Below are 20,691 nucleotides of genomic sequence, written 5' to 3'. Positions count from 1 at the left end.
CAGGCAGCATTAGGTGCATTTCTCTAACCTACTATACTCCACAGACAGCACAGCCTATGGGATAATCAATACTAAAGCTACCTCCCTAGCTAGTAAGGCAGAAGAGAGTTAAAGTAGCATACGGAAAGTACACTTCAGCCAACCCCTGCTTCTGAGGTGGACTCACTGAAGTGCCTGAATCTTTATGCTAATGCTAGCAAGGTTTTAATAGGAGTGTGACCTCAATTCAGCTCCTGAAGAGGATCAAGTATTAGAGACCAGGACAGCAAATGACAAACATGGCACAAAATAACCCCAGCAAGTTCCTACATCAGATATAAATAGATTTATAGTATGTCTTTGCAACTTACCTTCATTCGGATGGTCTGGGCTGGACAGACGACTACTACTGTAATCTACAGAGCAAGCACTGTCAGGGCTGTGTTTGTCTGGGCATCCATTACTGTGATAACCTCTATTTAGCTTCCCATGGGGCAACGCTTTTACCTGGAACTCACTACAAGAGAGACAGGAAATATACAACACTGGAAGAGAGATTTATTTTACATTTAAAGGAGCACATTCTATAAGGCCTTACCTGTGTTAGTAACACCTTTGATTACTAGAAAGGTAAGGCTTTACAAAGAAAAATAAATTGATTTCTTTCATCTTTATACAGTATATTTTTGCATTTCATTAAGCTTGGACAGTGAAATCACAAGGGGACTGTCTTGACTTTCTGCACGTTGCCAGTTTTCCATGATTACCAGGCACTAGCGCTGCGCTGGCTTGATTTCCTGCACAGCTGGAGAATAAACACAGCGGTCTGCTTAATGAAAAGAGGAACTACAAAGAGGCTGATACCTGCCTAACGCAAACTCCAGTTTGCCATAGATTTGAGCCCTAATCTAGTAGTTGCTAATCTAGTAACTTTTTCTATGTTTATGACCTCCTTCCTTGGGCCGCTTCAGTATTACAAAATAGAGAAAATCCTGGGTGTGAGCAAGACTAGAGAACGTTGTATGAAACGCAGTATTGTAGGATTGGGTTCCTGATTTGTGCTGCGATTTTACAAGCCTGATTTTGTCAAGGGACAGCAACAGTCATCTTTTGTGTTATCCATGAGGATTTCAGCTTTCCACTCTGAAATACTTTGGTTTCAGATGCACTAGATGCAATGTAGGATATAGAAGTCACTCAATGTAACTGAGTGGGAATTACCCCTGGCAGCTTGCAAACTCTGCACGCTTTGAGGTATGTCCAGTCTGTATCCAACATCACCAGAGGGCCTCCCTTTCTGGTATGCTGGAACAGCACGTGAGTCTGCTCTGCCCAAATGTTATCATAATAAAATTAAATTGTAAACAGAGAGGAAACTGGGAGAAACCCAGCAGCTTCAACTGCAAAAATCATGGTATGCGCTATTGCATAACAGCCCGTCTAAAGCTATCAGCCTGCTCTTTGTACCAGAGCAGGAGGAGACAGAGGGAGTCAAACAGCTATTAAAATCAGGTTAGAAGGGGAAGGAAGGAGTACAATTCAGGGAAGGAAAAAGCATGGAGCATGGAATAAAACAGAAAATGAAGTGAGGTAAATATAAAATAGAAGAAACAGCAAAGGAAGGAGAAAGCTCTCTTCACTTTCTCCAGTGTCCCTTTAAATACAATACTTTCTAAGTCACACAATGTATCTTCTTTCTAGAACATGGTCATTACCTATTATGTTTGTTAAATTCTTGCCCAATTACGCTTGAAATTGTCCCGAGTAATAGTGTCCTGTCATTTCTTTTGGAGAGGCATTTCACAGCCAGATAAACCTCACTGTCAGGATGTTTTTCAGCACTTAAGTTTTTCCTTGCTTATTTCAACCCAGATAAGGAAGAAAGAAAAAAAGGAGGCTGCTCCCAAGTTGTTTACTCAACAAGAAACCAGAGGAGGTTGCTAACATGCACAGTTTTCTCATGAGGAAAGATTATTTTAATGGTGTGTTCTTAGTTCAGCTTCCTTTAGCATCAGGCTGGCATAAAACCCTTAACTAAACCTGGCATCAATCAGGCAATAAATCAACTCATCCAAATTGCCACGCAAGCTACAGGCAAACTGAACAAGGATAAACGGCTGAGCCATGCGCAGCAGAGCTTATTTTTATTTTTAACCTGCTAGGGTCTGTGGGATGGATCTCATCTTGCTCAGGGTAGATGACACACTCCTCACTCTCAGAAGGTTCCAGTTCCTGAGAGAAAATCCCCTCTTCACAAGACACAAGCCGAATCACTTGGGGTCGCACACAAGGCCGGTTGTCTTGGGGAGCTATCGAGCCTCCAACCTAGTACAGAAATACAGAAAGACTAGAGATTACCCTCTCACGTGTTTTGCCTTCAAGTCAGCAGGTGCTACGTGGAGCTGTAACGTACATATTACTGCATGGGATGCAATCAGAAATCTGAGATTAGAAACACAACAGTCCTGTCTTTCGTTCTTATCTACTAAGGTAGGCTTCTATTGCTGTAGGTTCCTATTTTGTTTCCTGTTTGCAATCCCCTAAAAGTCTCCAGTAAAGTCACAGACTCTCCCCACCCCTCTCTGTCCCCATTATCATAAATGTAAGCCACATAGCAGCAAGCTCTTTAGTTACCTTTTATAGGCCTACCACATACACTTCAGAGAAGTCTGGGGACCATAAGTTGAAAACTACTGGCTTACTGCATGCAGCAAATCCAGTCATGCAGTTATAAAAAGCAGAAATAACTCTCATGAAGTTAGGCACCAGGACAGACTGCTACTGGAAAACAGGTACCAGCCTTCCAAGGCAGGAGCATGATAGCTTGCTGTGACCCATAGATACAGAGATGGACAGTTTCTAAGGATAACTTAATAATCCAGCATAGCCCACAACTAAGGGCCTCATATGAGCCACAATTCAGCTGCTGCTGGAGTCAAGAAACGGTACCCCAGCAGAGTAAGCTAAAAGGTAATAAGGCACACATATCTGAAGCTCAGCTTCTCAGCTTGTAGCAGCCATAAGTAATCAAACAGCTATGAGGAAATACGTGGTCTTTTCCCCTGTTTTGGGGAAGAAATCTTGATCCCATATGGGCTCTGCTATAAGACTGCAAAAAAGCCAGAGTCGCACATTGCAGAGCACTAGCTACAAGAGATTAGCTGAACTAGGTTTCTCAGGAGGCATTTAGAGCTTTCTCTAGATAAATAAAGAGTGGTGTCAGGTGATACATGTATGTAATAATAAACGGAGGCAGGACAGACACACTCAGAGTATATTCATTTCCCCAGAGAAGTGCCGCCCTTACTTTGTTGATGTGCACAAGGACATCCGCCTGCTCTTCTTTGTCATCCCCGTTGCTGTTTTGGGACAGTGAGTCTCGACTTGGGGAACGGGAAACAGAGAAAGACTCCAACTGACGTAAGTCAAGCATGGACTTGACAGTCATCTCTATGTTGCTGGTTGGCTGGGACCAGCGCCCACGCTGCCGGGGCATCTTGCTCACTGCTGCCTCTGAGCGCTGGATCGCTGCTATCTCTTTAGCCTGAAGGAAATTGAAAGGAAAAACAGTCTTAGGGACAGAGTGCTGCTGATGCAGGGACGGAAGAGAAGATATAGAACCCATAGCGAAACACACATATATCCGTCTCCCTAAAAGCCCCAAAGCTGTGTGTCAGAAAGCTTAAAATTCCTGCCTTGGTCCTAAAGGCAACAACATAAAGATGATAATCTTCTGTCATGGCTTATGTGACTGAACATTTACATGCCTCACTCAGATCCAAGTATATGATCAGCTTCAGCCCTACATGACATTCAGGTCAGAAATGAAGGGGACAAGAATAGGACATCTGATGTAAAGATAACAAATGTATATTTAATAGCATCCAGCACAGGCAAGATACAACTAGTCAATGCATGCATGTAAAACAGTGGGAAAGTGCACATGATCCAAGTCTAACAATATTAATAGAGTATAAATCAAGAAATCAAGACTCTACTCCACTCAATAGTAATAATAAATAGGCAGCTTTTCATCTGGACTAATATTTCTGCCTGGATCCTCTTCCTGTTCCAAGATGTACATTTCTCATAACTTCTGTCTTAAATTTCATATCCTACCAGGTACTGAAATTAACGATTTGATTAGAACAACCTGTACAGCCTATTCCAGCTCTAAAGATTATGTACCTTTTCTATAGAATCATAATCTTTTTGTGGGCATCCATCTGCATCTGGCACCCTTGAAACTCTCTCTTAACTAGGGTCTACTTTGCCACCCCCAAATCCTTCAAATAGGGGCTTCTCAGTGGTTTCCCACTGCAGCTGCACCCTTCCCAGCAGTGAGGATGAAGTTTTTAATCTCCACAGGGATTTCTTTTCCAGTTTCCTTATGACTAGAAATACAACTTGAAGGCTTAGCAACTCACCCTCCTCATTTCCCAGTGGGAAAGGCTTCTTGAGAGGGTAAGGTCTGGATCTGAAAAGGGAAAAAATATATACCTAGTTGGCATCCTTGGCCAGCAGTCAGCCTTTTAAAGATCTCTTACCCAAGCTTTCCTCAAAAGGCAGCATTCCTACAGCTTTTGAACTAGTAGAACTAGTTTCTCATGAACTACCAAGCCCTCGTATCAAATGTTTAATGGATAGACACTGTTTTTATAGAGTGTTTTCACTGACTCACCAGATCCACTGCAGAACACTTACCACAGTGCAGTGGACCACCAAAGGTTTAGGGAAAAACCCCTGCTCCAACACACTGCAGTATCTGTGGTGAAAATACTTCACAGTGGTAACCAATCTCTACTGTAAGTTTTATCAGGCATCCTTAGAATCCTTGGTGAGGTCTCTTTTGAGCTCTAAAGACTTCTCATAGCCTGTAGATTCACACCCAACGCGCTAATTCAAAACTTCTCTGGCCGACTGGAACTAGCAAGAAACTTGGCAATTGAACAGCTGAATTTAGAACTAGGGAACTCCAAACTCTATGCCTCTGCATATGCTGGAATGGGCAACTCCTCTAGTCTAGTGGTGTCAATCCATCCGTTCCTGTACTGGTCTTTCTGCCAGTACTTCATTACCCCTAACCCAGTGTCTCTTATCTCTGCCCCACTTCACATCCATGCCATTTTTCACCATCTCTGCCCATGGCCCTCTCCCATTTATACCTGAGTCTTTCTCAGTGTTACAGTTGGACTGAACATGGAAAGACTGCAGCCCACGTAACTCATCTTCATCATTCCCTTCATCTTCACCATCCTTGTCGCTGTCTGATGAGAGTGCAGGCACGGATGATAAGGCAGAGATGGACTCGTGCCTGGGAGGCAGAAATTGGAAGTATTATGATCTATCTCAAGAACTCCCCACCATTTCAATCCCTACACCAGCCAGTTTGCCACCTTACCCCACCATCCAGAATATTCAGCAGGCTGCTCCATCTTTCCCTAACAGCCCTAGCTTTAGCAAAACTCATCTCTGAGAAAACAGTGCAAGTTAAACCCTGCACAAAGGTGTGTAAAGCCTGCACAGCACTCATCTCATGCTCGTATGTGTGGAAGGATGACAGAACTCAGATCACAAGTAAAGTCGTCAGAGCAAGTCAGGTGAAATTGAAACTTGGCCTTCCAGTTCAGACTCTGCCAATTCAAAAGGCCAGAATAGTAAAGCCTATTTGCAAGGCAAGTATTTTTCCCCATTCATAAGCATTTCCTCTCTGGAACTATTTTACACATCTATAACATCACAAAGATATTCCCTGCTTGACATCAGGAAGATATTTGGCAAATCATCACGTAAGAGACACGTTCACATCAAGGACCGCACCAACCAGAATCTGCATGCACAGCCCACACACCATCCGAGTGCTGTGCTGTCTTGTTCAGCCTTAACACCCAAGGAATAACGTAAAACATACTTTGAACAGATCTTTAATCAGACAAGCATTCCCACACAGGCCTTCAAGCATAGAATCCCCAATACCAATTAAGGGCACTTATCAGCACCAAACTCAATTTCCCTTCTCCCTTTTCTTCTTCCCTTTCCTCCTCTAACCTCTTCTGTCAGCAGAATCAAATGAACTAAACCACTTTGGACAAGCTGAAATAATAAAACATAACTGAACAAATGAAGAATCCCTAACAAATAAGTTAGAGTACTGCCCATTCCATAGCCTTGAGCTAGAGTGCCAAACACATCATTAGTTACTTATATAGGATATCACAGTCAGTGTTGAGTGCCAAGCATTATTCACAACATTAAAAATAGCTCATCCCCCAAATACAGAGCGGCTTGGCTAAGGATTAAGTTCTCCTGTGGTTGACATAGAGCAGGCAGTACTAGAACATGGCAAGTAGTAGTTAAGGTATTTCAATCTTTTCTCTTCCCATGCAATGGCAGAATTTTAATTTCCGTTTTATTGGGAGTGGCTGAGCCATAATTACCCAGCGCTTTCAGAAGGATTTTGAGATGGTCTGCAAAAAGAAGAGTGAAACTGATAGCTTAGTTAGGAGATTTCTCCAGTTAAACAGTTTCACGTAGGCTGCCGTTATCTACTTTTGGTATTTAGGCTCATCAGTCTCTTCATTTTTTCTAAGGTCTTCAGGTGTGTCCACCTTGTCATCCTCATGCTTTTGTGCCTGAGCACAGGAATACCCAAGTTCAAGCACTACAGCACCTTTGTGGCTACGCCACCATCTATCTTATGAAGCATATTATATTTATATATGGTAGGCAACATTAACTTTGTATCAGCAACTTTGACAGTGTCTTTCTGCTTGAGTTCAAAGTTGCTGGGGTAGGATTTACTGAGGAAGAAGGGTTGGTTTATTAGACTTCTTAACATCTAACTGGTTGGATACCTCACTACTGATTAGATTGGATGATGTGGCAAGGCAAGGTTATGCATTTGTTAAATTCCTGCCCCTACTGATGTTAGCGTAAATGGAGAAGGGAGGATTGCTATTTATGTGTTTTATGCTACAAATGGGAAGATAGCCTCTGTCAAGTGAGGACTGGCAAAATTAGCAAGGACAGCAAAAAATAAAATAAAAATAAAAAAGCATGTTCCAGCATCCTCAAAAGAGCTGAGTAACAGAACGCAAAATATATTTTGGAAGTTGAATGGGCTTCTTTCATACCTCACAGGAAGTGCCAAACAAATTACGAAGTTAGATGCGTCCTGCAAAAATGTGAGGTTGTCTTGCATTATTCCTGCAAGACTTCATGTCCCCTTCTATAACCTCCTTTCCACAACTCAAATATGATTTTCAAATTTACTCCTGTGACTTTATTATAATTGAATGGGGTTTTCAAAAGCATCTTAGGCTGATCTGAAACTGAGATATTCCAGAAAACGAGACCTATGTTCTCAAGGTCTTCGGCGTTCTACTTCTTTTACTTGCCCAAGTCAGTCCCTCAATTCAGACCTCACTTCTTTCTCCTTTCTTTCCTTGCCTTTCTCCAGATACTTTGTGTTTTCTTCTAAACCCCTCCATTCCACAAATCTCCTCAACACTCCTTCTCTGTTCTTGTTCATGTTTAGATGGTAGTTAGAGTAAGGTAGGATGAGGTCTGCATCATGGGAGCCGCTTCCAAATAAGCGCCATATGAGAGCATTCTGAAAGTGGAGGGATAAGACTTCAAGGTTTAGCTGAATTCCTGTTGAGAGCAGATTCAGCCAAACCCCAACAAAGCATCTTTACACTAGAATGAATGTTTCACAGGGTAGCTATTCCAAACAGCATGTACTGGCATGCCCAGGTAACACTGGGGAAGAAGAAAGAGGAAAACAAAGCAAAACAAAACCCTGCATGAGACGTATCTTTCTTAGAGCAAGGATTTTAATTGTCCTTGCTCTTCTCTTCTTCCTTTGCAAACAAACTCCCCCTTTCTAGTCTCACGCACACGTCTTGTTCTGTGGACACAGGCAGAGTCAGTTGCACTTCAGCTCCTGCCATTTCTCAGTACGGGGTCAATGGCAGGGCCTCAGTTATAAGATCTTAGAACACAGACTTAAAAAGGGCCAAATGTCTTTATGGAGTTCTAACAGTAAGATAACAGATAATAGGCTAGCCTGTTCTTTTGCCTGTCTTGAATTCAAGCCTTCTCTTCCCCCTACCAACCCCACTTTTTTTTTTTTTTTTTTTTAAATCAAGAATGGCAGCTATACCTCTTTAAAGAGGTATGTTATCAGCATTCTCACTCAGATCATCTTCCACTTAAACCCTCAGCTTTAGGAACCTACTTATCAAACTTCAAAATCTGATGAGGGATGCACACTGGCAAATTTTTTTCTCCATAAGTGCCTAAGGGTTTAAATCCTGCTTTCCCTCACAGAAAGATCACAGTGCTTCTGACTTGAGAATTTCCCTGGTGTAAAACTGCAACAGCTCAGCACAGAATTAGGCACCAGTTCTGATCTGGCATCAAAAGCCTGCCCCATTCTGAGCCCTGGAAGCTGCACAGTTTCCCTGAACTGGACCACAGCCTCACTGAGAACTGATAAGGAGCAATTCTTTCCAAATAAATCAAAGGGTACACAGCACTTTGGCACACAAACTAGTTTTAGGCAATATAATTTAGATAACATTTCTATTGTTTGCTGTTTATGCTAGAGCTTCAAAGACTGTCACAAAAAAGTGACTTTTAAAATTGAAAAATATAAACACTCTACTAAAACAAGGCTATAATCCCTGTAAACATTCTAGAGTAAAAATCAATTTAAAATCTTCATTCCAACAATTTTAGACAAGGTTTTCTAAGCAAAAAATGCACATGGACCAAAATCAAAACTGTATTAAAAGGCCATTCCACAATTCCTTTTCTGAAAACAGTAAATGCCTCAAAACCAAAATGCACCAGCAATACAAACTGAGCACAAGCTCTATTATCCTGAACAATCAAAGCTCATGTTCAGCAGATGAGGGAAAAGCACACATCAGCAATTCTTGCAACCAGAGGCAAAACCTAAAGGCTATCATGGTCACTAGGAAGGACTGTAGGCTCATGCAGGTGAGATCAGTCCCAAAGGGATTTGATGTCTCTATGGTGAGTCAAAAATCCTTCAGAGGAGAGACTTCAGTCTCTCTAGAAGCTTTAGGAAAGACTAAAAAGGCTGAGACTCCAGTCTGGAAAGAAAGCTGGGCGGGGGAGAGGTTAGGACTGAGGTTTACAAAGCCATGGGGGCTACGGATAAGCTGGGTGCAGAACTACTGTTCAAAGCTCACAATACGTGCACCAAGGACTTCCAACAAAACCAGCAGGAAAGTGGTTTAAAACAGACAAAAGAAAGTGCTTCCTTCTGCAGACAGTAGTGACCAAGCAGTGAACCTATCACCATAGGAGACTGCAGAGGCAGAGAATATTAGCAAGTTCAAAAAGGAATTATACGCATTCACGGACAATGGGTCCATGAACAGATGTTAAAGGCAAAGACGTACCTCCTAACATCCCTAATACAACGATTGTGGATGCTGGGGGAGCACGAGGCGAATGGACCACAAGGTCCATTTAGCGAGGCTCACAGCATCTCACTAAAGAGCACCTTCCATTGCCTCTGTCACAGAGGGAACACTGGGCTGCGTGGAGCACTGGTCTGACCCAGGACAGCATTTCCTATGTGTTCACGTTCCAGATGTTATTAACCTGGGCCAATCCCTGCTGTTTCAGTCACAGCTGTAGCTGTCCTGAATTGGAAACCTTCAGCTCCCCACTGCCTCATCAGCTGTTTTGTTTCCCCAGTATTATATTGATTATTTATCTTGTGATACTCCCATATTATTAAACTAGTAGAATGCATTACCCACAGCAAATTCTAGCAACATCATTCTAGATGAAAATCTAGTAGAAAAAGGACACGTCAGGGAGCCTTCTTATATTACTGTGATTCCTTTTGAGCCAGTCTTGCACCTCAAGGCACAACCCAACTCTCCACTGCAACTTACACAGACAGACGTTGGAAACACAAGCAGAACAGGTACAGAGCATCTAGAAAACCATTCTTACTCAACTTTAGTTTCTCTTCTCCCACCTCATTAATGCTGGTCCAATAGGCTCTTCCTCCATTTTCAGTCCTAATCCAAAATGCTCTAGAATTAAGTCTTTGCTGATATCCAGTGACCATAGCAGTCGATCAAAACTGAAAACAAGCTTTCAAAGCTGACCAAACAAGAAGGTTCCAGGCTTGCAAAGAGGTTACCAAACAAGTTTATTAAAGTGCTGGGGCTGGCGTGGCACTAACGCCGCCCTTCAACAAGCATCTGTGACGGAAACTAGTCTCACCTAACACGGAAGAGAACTGGGATTATCTGTCACGGGCAGAGCCTCAGTAAGGCAAGGCTGCAGCTGCTGGAATGATGGAGCGTCTGCTATAAAAAGCACATTGCTTGACAGCTCTAGAATTTTGGCTAGGAAAAAAAAGCTTCATGGTTCAATACTGAGTTCTCCCAGCATCATTACTGAAAGCACATATTAGACAACAGAACTTTCAAGAATGAGCAGACCAAGACTTTCCCAAATAAAGTATGCAGACAGACTTGTTCTGACATACTTTGCTCCCAAAGGGAGGGGAAGGTCCTTGTAATACTCTAACAACCCGTGTGTTAAGTCCTTCAGTGCTTTGGTACTTTATATCCAGAACTCAACTTGTAGTCAGAGGAGGAAAATTGTGGGGCACAGCATTAAAAAAAAAAAAAAAGAAAAACAATAAAAATAAATTTTTGAATCCTTTTTCCCCACTTTGATCCCACATTAGCTTGGTGCGGACTGCAGATGCCTGCCTCCTGCAGTGCTTACAGTCAAATTAGTTTCAGCTAACTACTAACTGCAGAGAAGCCAAAAGTAAATACTTTACATTAACAGTCCATAATCCCCTGTCACTCTTGTTCTGTTTAAAAACAGAGACTGCGTTTAAGGACCACTTTTTAAAGAAAGGTCACCAGATAAATTTAGATCTATTCAGTTTGCTGGCTGTGGTAGTTTGTTTTTAGATATGCTGTTTACAGAGCAAAAAATAACATGATTCAACTGACAAGAACTTTTCTCATGGAAATTAATTATTTTTAAGTGACCTTCTTTAAATTGTCCTGCAAATAGGTAACAAAGAAACAGCACAACTGTAAGGAAAAGCTAGGACTCTTTCAGAACTATGATCAGCATGGCAAACGCATAGGTCACAGGTTTATTTCAGTACTGACACGGCAGAAAATAGCCTTTAAATTTTCAGCCAAGACCCAGAGAATTTTATTCATGAAGGATCAAGGCTTCCCTAATGGGATGCTGTGTACCAGTTTTAGTATTGCTAGGTAAACTGCTTATTAAAAGTTTCTGATCACATGATTAAGAGAGAAATGGCATTGCATACACATTGCAATCAGTGAAGCAACACTGAGCGAGTCTGTCTGGAAGACCACAATCAGGCTTCTACATCCAAAGAAAGGGCACACACACAAAAAAAACAAACAAAAAACAAAACACACACCCCACAGCAGAGCCAACAGAAGAGTAAGAGAACTTTTGTAAGACACTATCAGTAAAGGCAACAGAAACCTTGCAGTTCAATCCCAGTGCCCACACTTTTCACATTTGACCCTATAAAGCCTGCAAGATCTTCTCAGTCCACTATGCTCACCTCACAAGTCCAGCTGTCTTGTGTGGAGGAGACTTTTCTGCCTGCTTCCCTCTCTGTTTCATGTCAGACAGTCGCTGTCGCATGTTGATGGTCATCTCTGAGCTCAGACGCCATATGAAGATGCAGCTGAAAGAGGGAAAGGTAAGGCTGGGGTTAAGCCTTAGTTCATTTCATAGCCGATATCAATTCCATTTGCAGAGGCAAACGAGAGCCCTTCTGTCTGTGGCAGGGAGGCACACAGGCAGCCATGGCTTTATGGAAACTCAATCCCATCACAAGCCTCATAACAGAAAGGTCAACCTGCCTACAAAGACTTCCTGTGGATGAGAGCGACTGCAGAGGTATTTGCACAGACTCATGCCTGATCTTACACCTTTATTTCACTATCTGACCAGCTGCTGATAGAAATGCCATACAAAAGTCACTCCATGATCAGCAGGATAAACAGAGCCTGGCTCTCTATAGATGTCTTTTGCACCCTCTGACATCGATTAAGATGCAACATCCGATTGTAACTTCTCCCTTGGTCAGGATCCTCCTCATGTCTCTCCCATGGATTCGCTGTGGTGTAATAACGGTTAAGATTATGTTGCAGCATTTTTTGCAGTCAGGGTACTCCTAATATTGCTCTGCTTGGACTACCTCCATGAAACTTCTAAAGAATTTAACTGAACTTGGTCAATGGATTCAACAGCTTTTAAGAGAGGGAAACAAACACTGCGATCTCACAGGTCTCATTTTCTTTGGAAATCTGTCTAAAAAGTGACACAGAGACTACTGTGTCTATCTTAAGTTGCTAGAAAGTAAAATGACCACAATTTTCTTTGAAATTTATCCTCAGCGCTAACTGGTTCTTTTCATCTCATCCATCTTCCCTGTCTAGCTGGGTATAATTAAATAGATATACAAAGAGAAGTGGTGCTTTTGCTTTCATTTATAAAAATCCTGTGTGCTCCTTTGGAATCCAAAGAGGATTTCATCAAGTTCTCCAAAAATCCATCAGTGTCACCATACTTGTACTCCAATTCACCAAGGAGTTTTCCCTGAGGGGCTTTCCCATCTTTCTCGCCAGTCTGTAAGAATTCCACTGCTCTGCTATTTAGAGCAATAACCATGAATTTTGCTCTCTCAGACCTGAGGCAAATACCCCAAGCACCAAGATCCTGAATGCCTGGGACAGGTTCTGCATCTTTTTTTTGTCCACTCACGAGAAGACATTTTAAAAGGTTTAACTTTCATCCTACACAAAAGCAAACAAAAACCTCTTTCTGGTCTGTGAAGTTTTTAAATGAAAAACTGAAAATTTCTTTCTTGCAGCCTGTCCCAGTCCCTTCATGATGAAACTCAGGAACACGACTCCCACCTACTCAAGCCACGCACAGAAACAGAGACTTCTCCTCCACAGTGAAAACGCTGTCATCCCCCTCCCCAGCTTTTTAGCCAAAAGACTAAAAAGCTTCTGAGGCACTGCATCTGGGAGCTATGGTAACCTAGGGCAGTCAGCTGCTTCCTCCCAAACAGGAGCTCTATTGAATATAGCAGCAGCTATAATTTGCTGCTGAGACAATACTGAAAGGCAGGAAATGCAACTCGAAAGCAAATCTGGCCTGTTCATTTAACCCAGCCCCACAGCAATCAAAGCTAGAGATAAGCAGCAAACAGTATGAACTTACAAAAACATTAGCATTCAACACAAAGCTATACCCAAGTATGCTCCCACCTACCCCTTCTGCTGCAAGTTTTTTTCTTTACAGTACTTTTCTCACACGGCCCTCCCAGTCCTTGTGCTTTCTTCATCTCCATTTCTCTTTCTAGTCTCAGTTTTATTCTTTGCACATGCTGCCATGTGCAAACGGACTATTTTCTCTGTTCTTCTTGGAGAAACACTCTCTCTCCTCTCCTTACAGCTGAGGTTTTTGTGAATCCCTTCTTCAATTCTCATCTACCTCCTCCACACTCTTCGTGAAAAAAAAAATGACAAGCTCCCATGTAAACAGTCAACAAGGGATCACTGCACTAAATCACAAGGATCACTGGACTGCTCGCACCTTCTATGTCTCTGGAAGGTATCAGAGACCCAAGACAAGAGAACTCCGCAACTTTTCTCCTAATCTGTTTAAACATATGATAGGCAAAATAAGAGAAAAACAAATTATTTACTTTTTACTGAAAGCCAGAAATAACCAACTAATGTAATTTAAGACTGTATATTGTATGCTCTGTAACAACAAACCTGTGAAAATTTTCTTCTTGTAGGTTTTTAATAGCAAAGAGAAGATCTGAGCTGCTCTGGCCTTGAAATGACACTCCCAGAAGCACTATTTCTCAAGGGAGAAGTGCTATTACGTTCAGCTTATTTAAGAATTCACTGATTCCAAGAGCAGAGGGTCCACTCCCCTCCACAGTCATTACATTAGGCACATACTTGTCTTTTTCCCTTAGGCTGGGTGTGGTGATTACTTAAGCTTTTGGGGAGCTGATTTAGCTCACTAAACCAGCAGAAAACACAGCAGGGGGAGGGGAGGGTGCCGATTTAGTGACCTGAATCAGCTTATTTAGGGGTCAGACAAGGACCCCAGCTGGCTTAGGGGAGCAGGGAAGAGAATGACATGGACAGGAGCAGAGAGTGGGGACAGATCAGTCCCTCCCAGCAGCAGCAAGTTGCTGGTGAAACCCTGCCCACGGGAGCACTGCAAGACCAAGTTTCGGCATCGCTGCTCAGAATGTCACAGGCTGCATTACACTGCCCAGCTCCCAGCTCTGGGGGCTGGTAAGGAACCCAGCCACATCCCTGTCTCCTTCCAGCTGCTTTCCAAGTAATATTAGCAGGAAATTGTACCTGCACCCTGAAAACCACAAGGGATGCACTTTACATGGGTGTCTCCCGGCACGGAAGGATGATAAAGCTCTGCAACCTTTGCCAACGGCTCACATTTAGGATTCAGAAAGTTCTGTGGTTGCTTTGAACGTCAAAAAACACCCCTCCAAAATTCTACCTTCCTCCTGGAGACACTTTAAATCTAGTGTGAGACAACAGCATGAGCTAATATCACAAATAAGCAAATCCCTCTTACCTGTCACCAGAAACAGAGATCAGATGTTTGCAGTCATTAGTGAATTTCATCCCAGTTACGATCTCTGTGTAAAATAAAGAACAGGAAAAAATGCCCTTGAATTGCACAGATCATTAGCCAAATAGCCTTTCTGGGCTCAGATCAGCTATTCAAATTCTGATTAAACATATTTCCTGGGTAAGTATACCCCAATTGCCACAGGATCTAGGTTTGACGTAAAAGAAGGTATTGCATGGCAAAACGAGCATAATGACTGAAGTCTTGCCTAAGTCTTGCCTAACATAGAATAGTGCGTGCATGGTAGGAGCTGAGGATACATCATAAAGAAATTTAATATACACAAAGAAAAAAAAAAATCAAAAACACAGACCACCTTATGGGCCATTAGAAAAATTGTATAAACAAATAAAAGGTCTGACAGGCATTTATTTTTTTATATGTGTGTGTGTGTGTGTGTGTGTGTGTGTGTGTGTGTGTGTGTATTTTACACATATATGTACACACACCCCACACGCGTATGTGTGTGTGCATACGTTATATAATAGGAATGCAATAGAAAAAAAGCTGAACTTGCAATGAGTTAAGTTATTGAAACTTCAACCAGCTGTAAGCTAGCTAAAAATAGCCATAATGCTTAAAATTTGGTGGGGGACGGACCTTCAGAAAGCTTTGATCAGTATAATACGCTACTATATAGCCACCAGCAGGAAGACACATTACCAGAAGTTTACATGACCTACCTGAGTGTCCATACATGGTAGCAACACACTCGCCAGAATAGAAATCAAAAATGGAGAGGTTCTTGTCAGAACAACTGGTTGCAATATAAAGACCAGATGGATCAGTTTGCACCTGTTTAAGAGATAAGAGAAGTACAAAGGTCTGCTAAGAAAGAGCATTCGAGCTGCATAAGAGTTGTCCAGAACGTCAAAGACAGTGGCAGACTCAAAGAAAGAAAATTCAACACTTGTCTAGACCCTCAGTCCAGAGGACAGAGAAAATTTATTTTATAAAATATTTTATATTGAAAGTGTACATTTTTCATCCCTGTTTCAACATGTCTATCCAAGTAAAATGCCATGGTCCTCTGCTTAGCAGTGCTTAGGTTGTCTGGTCTTTCTACTGTAAAGAACCTTGTCCGTCTGGTTGAATGAATTCAAGCAATACTGGAGCACTGAAGGCTGTGTAATCAGTCCCCTGAACCATCCCACAGGGAGGCAGCTGGGCATCACAGGAAACCAGGCTCATCTTCACAGCAAGGGGTTGTAATAGTCAACAGCAACACAAGCTGCCCCCACAAGACCCTGATCTAGTACCAGGTTATTCAGCATCCCAGGACAAAAAGCCTCCAACCTGATTAAACTATTAACACTATCTCCAACTCTATCAAAGACTAAAGGCCCTTATATTAAATGCCTTCATGACCATGAAGGCACCATCACCAATCTGGACAGACTTGAACTTTTTTTCCTATCTCCTTTTAAGTACTGGGGTCTTATTTTCAATGGAACTCTGTTTCTTCTATATCAGGCTCAAAAATCAGAGCGGGGAGGTGAAACCTTAAAAGACTCCAACCTGGAGGAGAGAAACCAACAAAGAACTACACATTGCAGAAAAAAATATCTTTGCTGATGATGCGGTCAAATCTCCAGTGTTTGCAGCTCCCACGTTTTGTTTATACATAAACCCCTGTATTGCTTTATCTTGGATCAAGCAATAAAACCTGATCCAAATGCCTTGTTACTCTCAAGCAGCGCTGCACAGCAAATATAGCAACTTTATCCAAATGTTCTGCTTTGTGTTTTGTAGAACTTCAAGGAGCCAAGAGTCAAAGTGTTTGTTTTAAAGGATGCAGGTTGTTTAGATAATTTTTTGGTTATATTTGTTTTGTTGCTGCATCTTCTGCTTCACATATCGTTGCTTGGGTTCCAACTGTTAAACTGTAATGTGTGTTATGACCTCAGAACAACACTCCACGAAAGTTTGAATTCCAGAGACAACTGTAATCCCTTGGTTACATAACTGCCCTAAAAATGAATAAAGCAACATTAAAAATAGAGATTCCTTGCTTGTGCTACTCATGAAAAAGCAAAAACATAAAGGATACTAAAAACAAAAAATACAGTTGTGAGCAACATTTCATGAGTCGTATAATCAAGCACTTGAGCTTATCAGCAATAAAATATAGCACCAATTTTTCATTTTCATTGCCCTGGCTTATAAAAGCTATGGGGGAGGTGAAATTATATAGACACAGAGCAAAAGAAATTATCTTTCTGTATAGAAACAGAAGACATGACACTGAATGCAGTAGTTTGCTTTTCTCTTCCTTTTACCTAGTTATTTAGGCCCATCAATAATACTGCTGGCCTGGTCAGCTAAACAAAGTACTTAAAAAGTAGAAAAAAAATCAGTGAAAACAAATCTGACATAGAAGCAGCTTGTTAGGTGAATTGAGACACTTTCTGGTCATGTCAGTTGGTCTGTCTCCTTTAAAGACAAGGATACAACTCTTCTGCATCCCAGTATGCTGGCATTACTCCTAATCACTAATCTTTAACATGGTTGGTTTAATCGGGGGAAGCACAGTACAGTGCTAGAAGTGGGTGTGCTACCCCAAGGCCAGAATACACTGAGCAGGCAGGTGACAGGGAAATACAAAAAGTCTCTTTAAGCAGTACTGTGTTTGTCCAGCGTTCCAAGGCTGCCCGAAGAACATGGGCTTTTCTGGGCAGTTGCTACTTAATTTCATCTACTCTTAGAGCACTTCACTTGTATTTGTTCTCTGGCAACCCATCTGACATTTCACTGATCTCACAAATTTTTCAAACTCTGATCAACAGGCAGCTCCAGCTTATAAAACCTAAGTAAGATAATCAAGAAAGCCAGAAGGAGCTCCTCTGGAGCAGAGAGCAAAGGAAGAATTAGTTGCAATCTGCTTTCCCAGAAGTATTTAAAGGAACTGTCAAGACAGAGCTAAGGAAGTTTTCTATTTTTTCAGAGGCATTCGAGACAAACACCCTTGGCTTTTGAGATGTGACATGTAAAATGGGCTAAGATTCTCTCTTGACGGATACCGGTACAGTTCTGCTTGCTACCAGAGTGTGGACCTTTGCCCCACTTCAGACACAGAACAGAGAGAGAAATTATACACCTACTTTATCATTTATTCATTCACGTCACGCTTTAGTCTGATGGAATCCAAATGTACTACCAGGCTTTAAGTATGGAAGTAGAAGGAAGCAGACACAACATAAGGGAAAAAGTATAGGGCAAGCAAAAAGAAGAGTTTCTGCATTCAGATTTATATTTCTTTTTTAGTTAAATGCTTTACACTGGCCAGCTAAGAGCAGCTGTTGGCTGAGTTTATTTACATAGAAAGCTGAGGTGGTGGGTTTTTTATTTTTTATTTTTTATTTTTTTTATTAAAGTTCATGCTTTCAGGGCCCAGTGTCAGACGGACCACTTTAAAATGTGTGTTTAAAAATTAATGCACATTAATTAAGAAGTGGAGTTCAAGTAATTCGTTAAGTAACTGACAAGAAAAGTTCAAACATTGTTGCAGTCTGGATCTAACCCTTTCTGAGCCCCAAGCTGCACTCAGAAGATCTGGGAAAGGAAAAGGGAGAAAAAAAGTGAGCAGCTTACTTTGATGAGGGTACCATCTTCACCTTGAGATCCCTTGTAAAGCTTCTTCTGCTTCCCACTGCTTATGTTGAAAACCCTTAGGAGGACATAAGATAACTTCACTCATTATGCCCATGCACAGGACATAAGATAACATCACTCATTATGCCCGTGCACCACTCTATGGTTCTTGTCACCAGGATCCTTTCCTTTTCTGCTCCTCATGCCAGGCTTCATTGTACAGGATAGACAGGGCACAGGGCCAAGCTGCAGGAAGTGAAGCTATGATGTCTACGAACAATAACTGCCAATCATTCAAGTGATTTAACAATCAACCTGGGAAGTAATGCAGGGCCCCAAGACTGGATGATAAAATACCAAGTAGATTATCCGAATTAAAAGTTAAGTTTGATTCTCAAGCTGATAACCAAGAACAAGTTTAGCACCATGGCACTGAAGGAGAAGTCAGATGGCAAGGAAAAAGCCTTGTAACACCAAGTAACAACCACTGGTAACATAGCAAGAATGGCACTTACTAAAGCTTCAGCAGTCCTCCTTGCTACAAAAATATCTGTGGCTCCTTCATACTAAAGGACAGAACTAAGAGAAACAAGACTCTTCATTTACATCAGGATACAAAAACAGTTGACATTTAACCATGTCCAAAACTCTCAGCATCTCGCCAACATATTGCAAGAGAGACTATTCTGCAGGACTAGGGAGTCTCCTTTGCTTTGGAGAGGCAGGCAGACATATAGATTGGAAAATGAAAAAGAGTGGAACATAGAATGGATACCACTTGTCAAAAGACAATCACACCTGGCTCAGTTGTAGGTTCCTCCGGTCCCAGATATTTCACAGGAACTCAGAGGCTTTCACTGTACAAACCTTTAAAGGCAAAAATTACCACAGGGCAGGAGTTCTTGCCACACAGTTCAGTGATGTGCTAAGGCAGGTACACTTGCTGTCCCCAGGACAAAGGCCTTGCTCTACAAAGGAACCCAGCAAAAAGCCAACCGTCCCATGGACATTCAAGCATATCCACAGTTTTTCATCAGTACGGGGGGGGCGGGGGGGGGGAAGGAGTTCAGAGTTTGAGGTGAGGCAGATCAGACTGAAACATAAAGAACCTAGAAGAACAATGATGGGGGACAGGGAATGCCTTGGCCAACTCATTCACGACTGCAAGAATATTCTTGAGACAAGTGAACTAACCTGATATTACGGTCCTGGCAGCCAATAGCAGCATACTTCCAGCTGGGGTCCACATCCATGTCATACAGAGTGGTTTTCCTAACAATGTGATGTGTTCGGGTAAACTGAACTCCTTCTCCTGTCTAAGCATAGGGTAAAAACTGTGTCAAAGCCAAGGAGTTAATCCATTATTTAAAACTTGTAAATAGAGACAAGTCATCTCATACAGCCAGCACAAGCCAGCCCCTCCCACTAAAGGGGCCTGCTAGGAGCAACCAGGACTGGAGGCACAATGAACTCCTCTCTCCAGCCATGCTCTTCCACCACTTCTTACAACAGCTCTCACAAAGAAAGAGGAGCAGATATCCTAACAGTTCTCTGCATTGCCTCCTGATGAGAGAGGTCAGACTGGGAGCAGCTGCGAGCTTCACAGAACAAGTTCTCCTAATGCAATCTCTTGCACTGAGTCACAATAGGAGATACTGAGACTGAAATAGCAGCAAACTCAGACTCTGATACTGCTCTTTAAAGTAGCTCCTTTGTGGAGAGATTATTTAGAAAGGATATAACAGCTGTAATGACGCTACCTTCTGCGCAGTACGGAAATAGATGCTTTTGTCTGCCCCACAGCTGATCATGCGCACTTTCCCATCATTAGCTGGAACAAAGAGACAGGAGCCAATCAAAAGATATAAAGGTGAAAGATGTTTAAATCTGTACTGTTGATGATTTATTCCAGTCCTGATTAGCTAAGACTTGACTCTTACTGCAGCAGTACAAGGCTGCAGCAAAGCAGAAGCCTCTTCTCAAGAACAGCATTTGCTAACGTTCAAAATGCATAAGGCCTTAATACAGAGGCCTCGAGCAACAGGATGAGGATATAATTCTGCTGTCTTCCCCAGGACTTTGTTCATGTTCCTGTTCTCTTCGTACTAGAGCACTTCATAGCAACGTGACAAGAAAAAAGCAGTTTCATGCTGAGTATGAGCTGAAAATAGGAAACAGGCACTTTTCAGTCCTTTAAGTCAATGACGTGTTTCTTGCTGCCCTTTCTTTCTGAAGGGTCAGGCCCTCCTTCTTCCTCAAGCACTCTTGTAACCAATCTGCTCCTTCAGCAAAGCAAAACCTGATAAAACTCAACATAATGAAAACGGATCCAAACAAGCCACTGTACCCATTCAGAGCAGGACTGCA

General features: G+C 42.1%; 1 protein-coding gene across 6 annotated transcripts in view; it reads right to left on the bottom strand.

Moving 5' to 3' along the window:
• MAPKBP1 (mitogen-activated protein kinase binding protein 1) overlaps nt 1–20,691 on the bottom strand; it is a 100,439-nt gene that overhangs the window by 9,627 nt on the left and 70,121 nt on the right. For all 6 annotated transcript variants that reach the window (XM_068945964.1, XM_068945966.1, XM_068945965.1 and 3 more), the window contains exons 15-25: nt 20,085–20,155; nt 19,519–19,640; nt 18,325–18,400; nt 15,417–15,528; nt 14,677–14,740; nt 11,603–11,728; nt 5,145–5,293; nt 4,407–4,456; nt 3,287–3,523; nt 2,135–2,304; nt 351–496 (exon numbers count right to left, since the gene is read on the bottom strand). In XM_068945964.1, coding sequence (XP_068802065.1) covers nt 351–496; nt 2,135–2,304; nt 3,287–3,523; nt 4,407–4,456; nt 5,145–5,293; nt 11,603–11,728; nt 14,677–14,740; nt 15,417–15,528; nt 18,325–18,400; nt 19,519–19,640; nt 20,085–20,155 — 1,323 coding nt within the window. The remainder of the gene's footprint in view (nt 1–350; nt 497–2,134; nt 2,305–3,286; nt 3,524–4,406; nt 4,457–5,144; nt 5,294–11,602; nt 11,729–14,676; nt 14,741–15,416; nt 15,529–18,324; nt 18,401–19,518; nt 19,641–20,084; nt 20,156–20,691) is intronic.

Source organism: Struthio camelus, chromosome 5 (genome assembly GCF_040807025.1).
Source record: "Struthio camelus isolate bStrCam1 chromosome 5, bStrCam1.hap1, whole genome shotgun sequence".
In the NCBI taxonomy this organism is placed as follows: Eukaryota; Metazoa; Chordata; class Aves; order Struthioniformes; family Struthionidae; genus Struthio; species Struthio camelus.
This window is presented reverse-complemented; position numbering and strand designations above follow the sequence as displayed.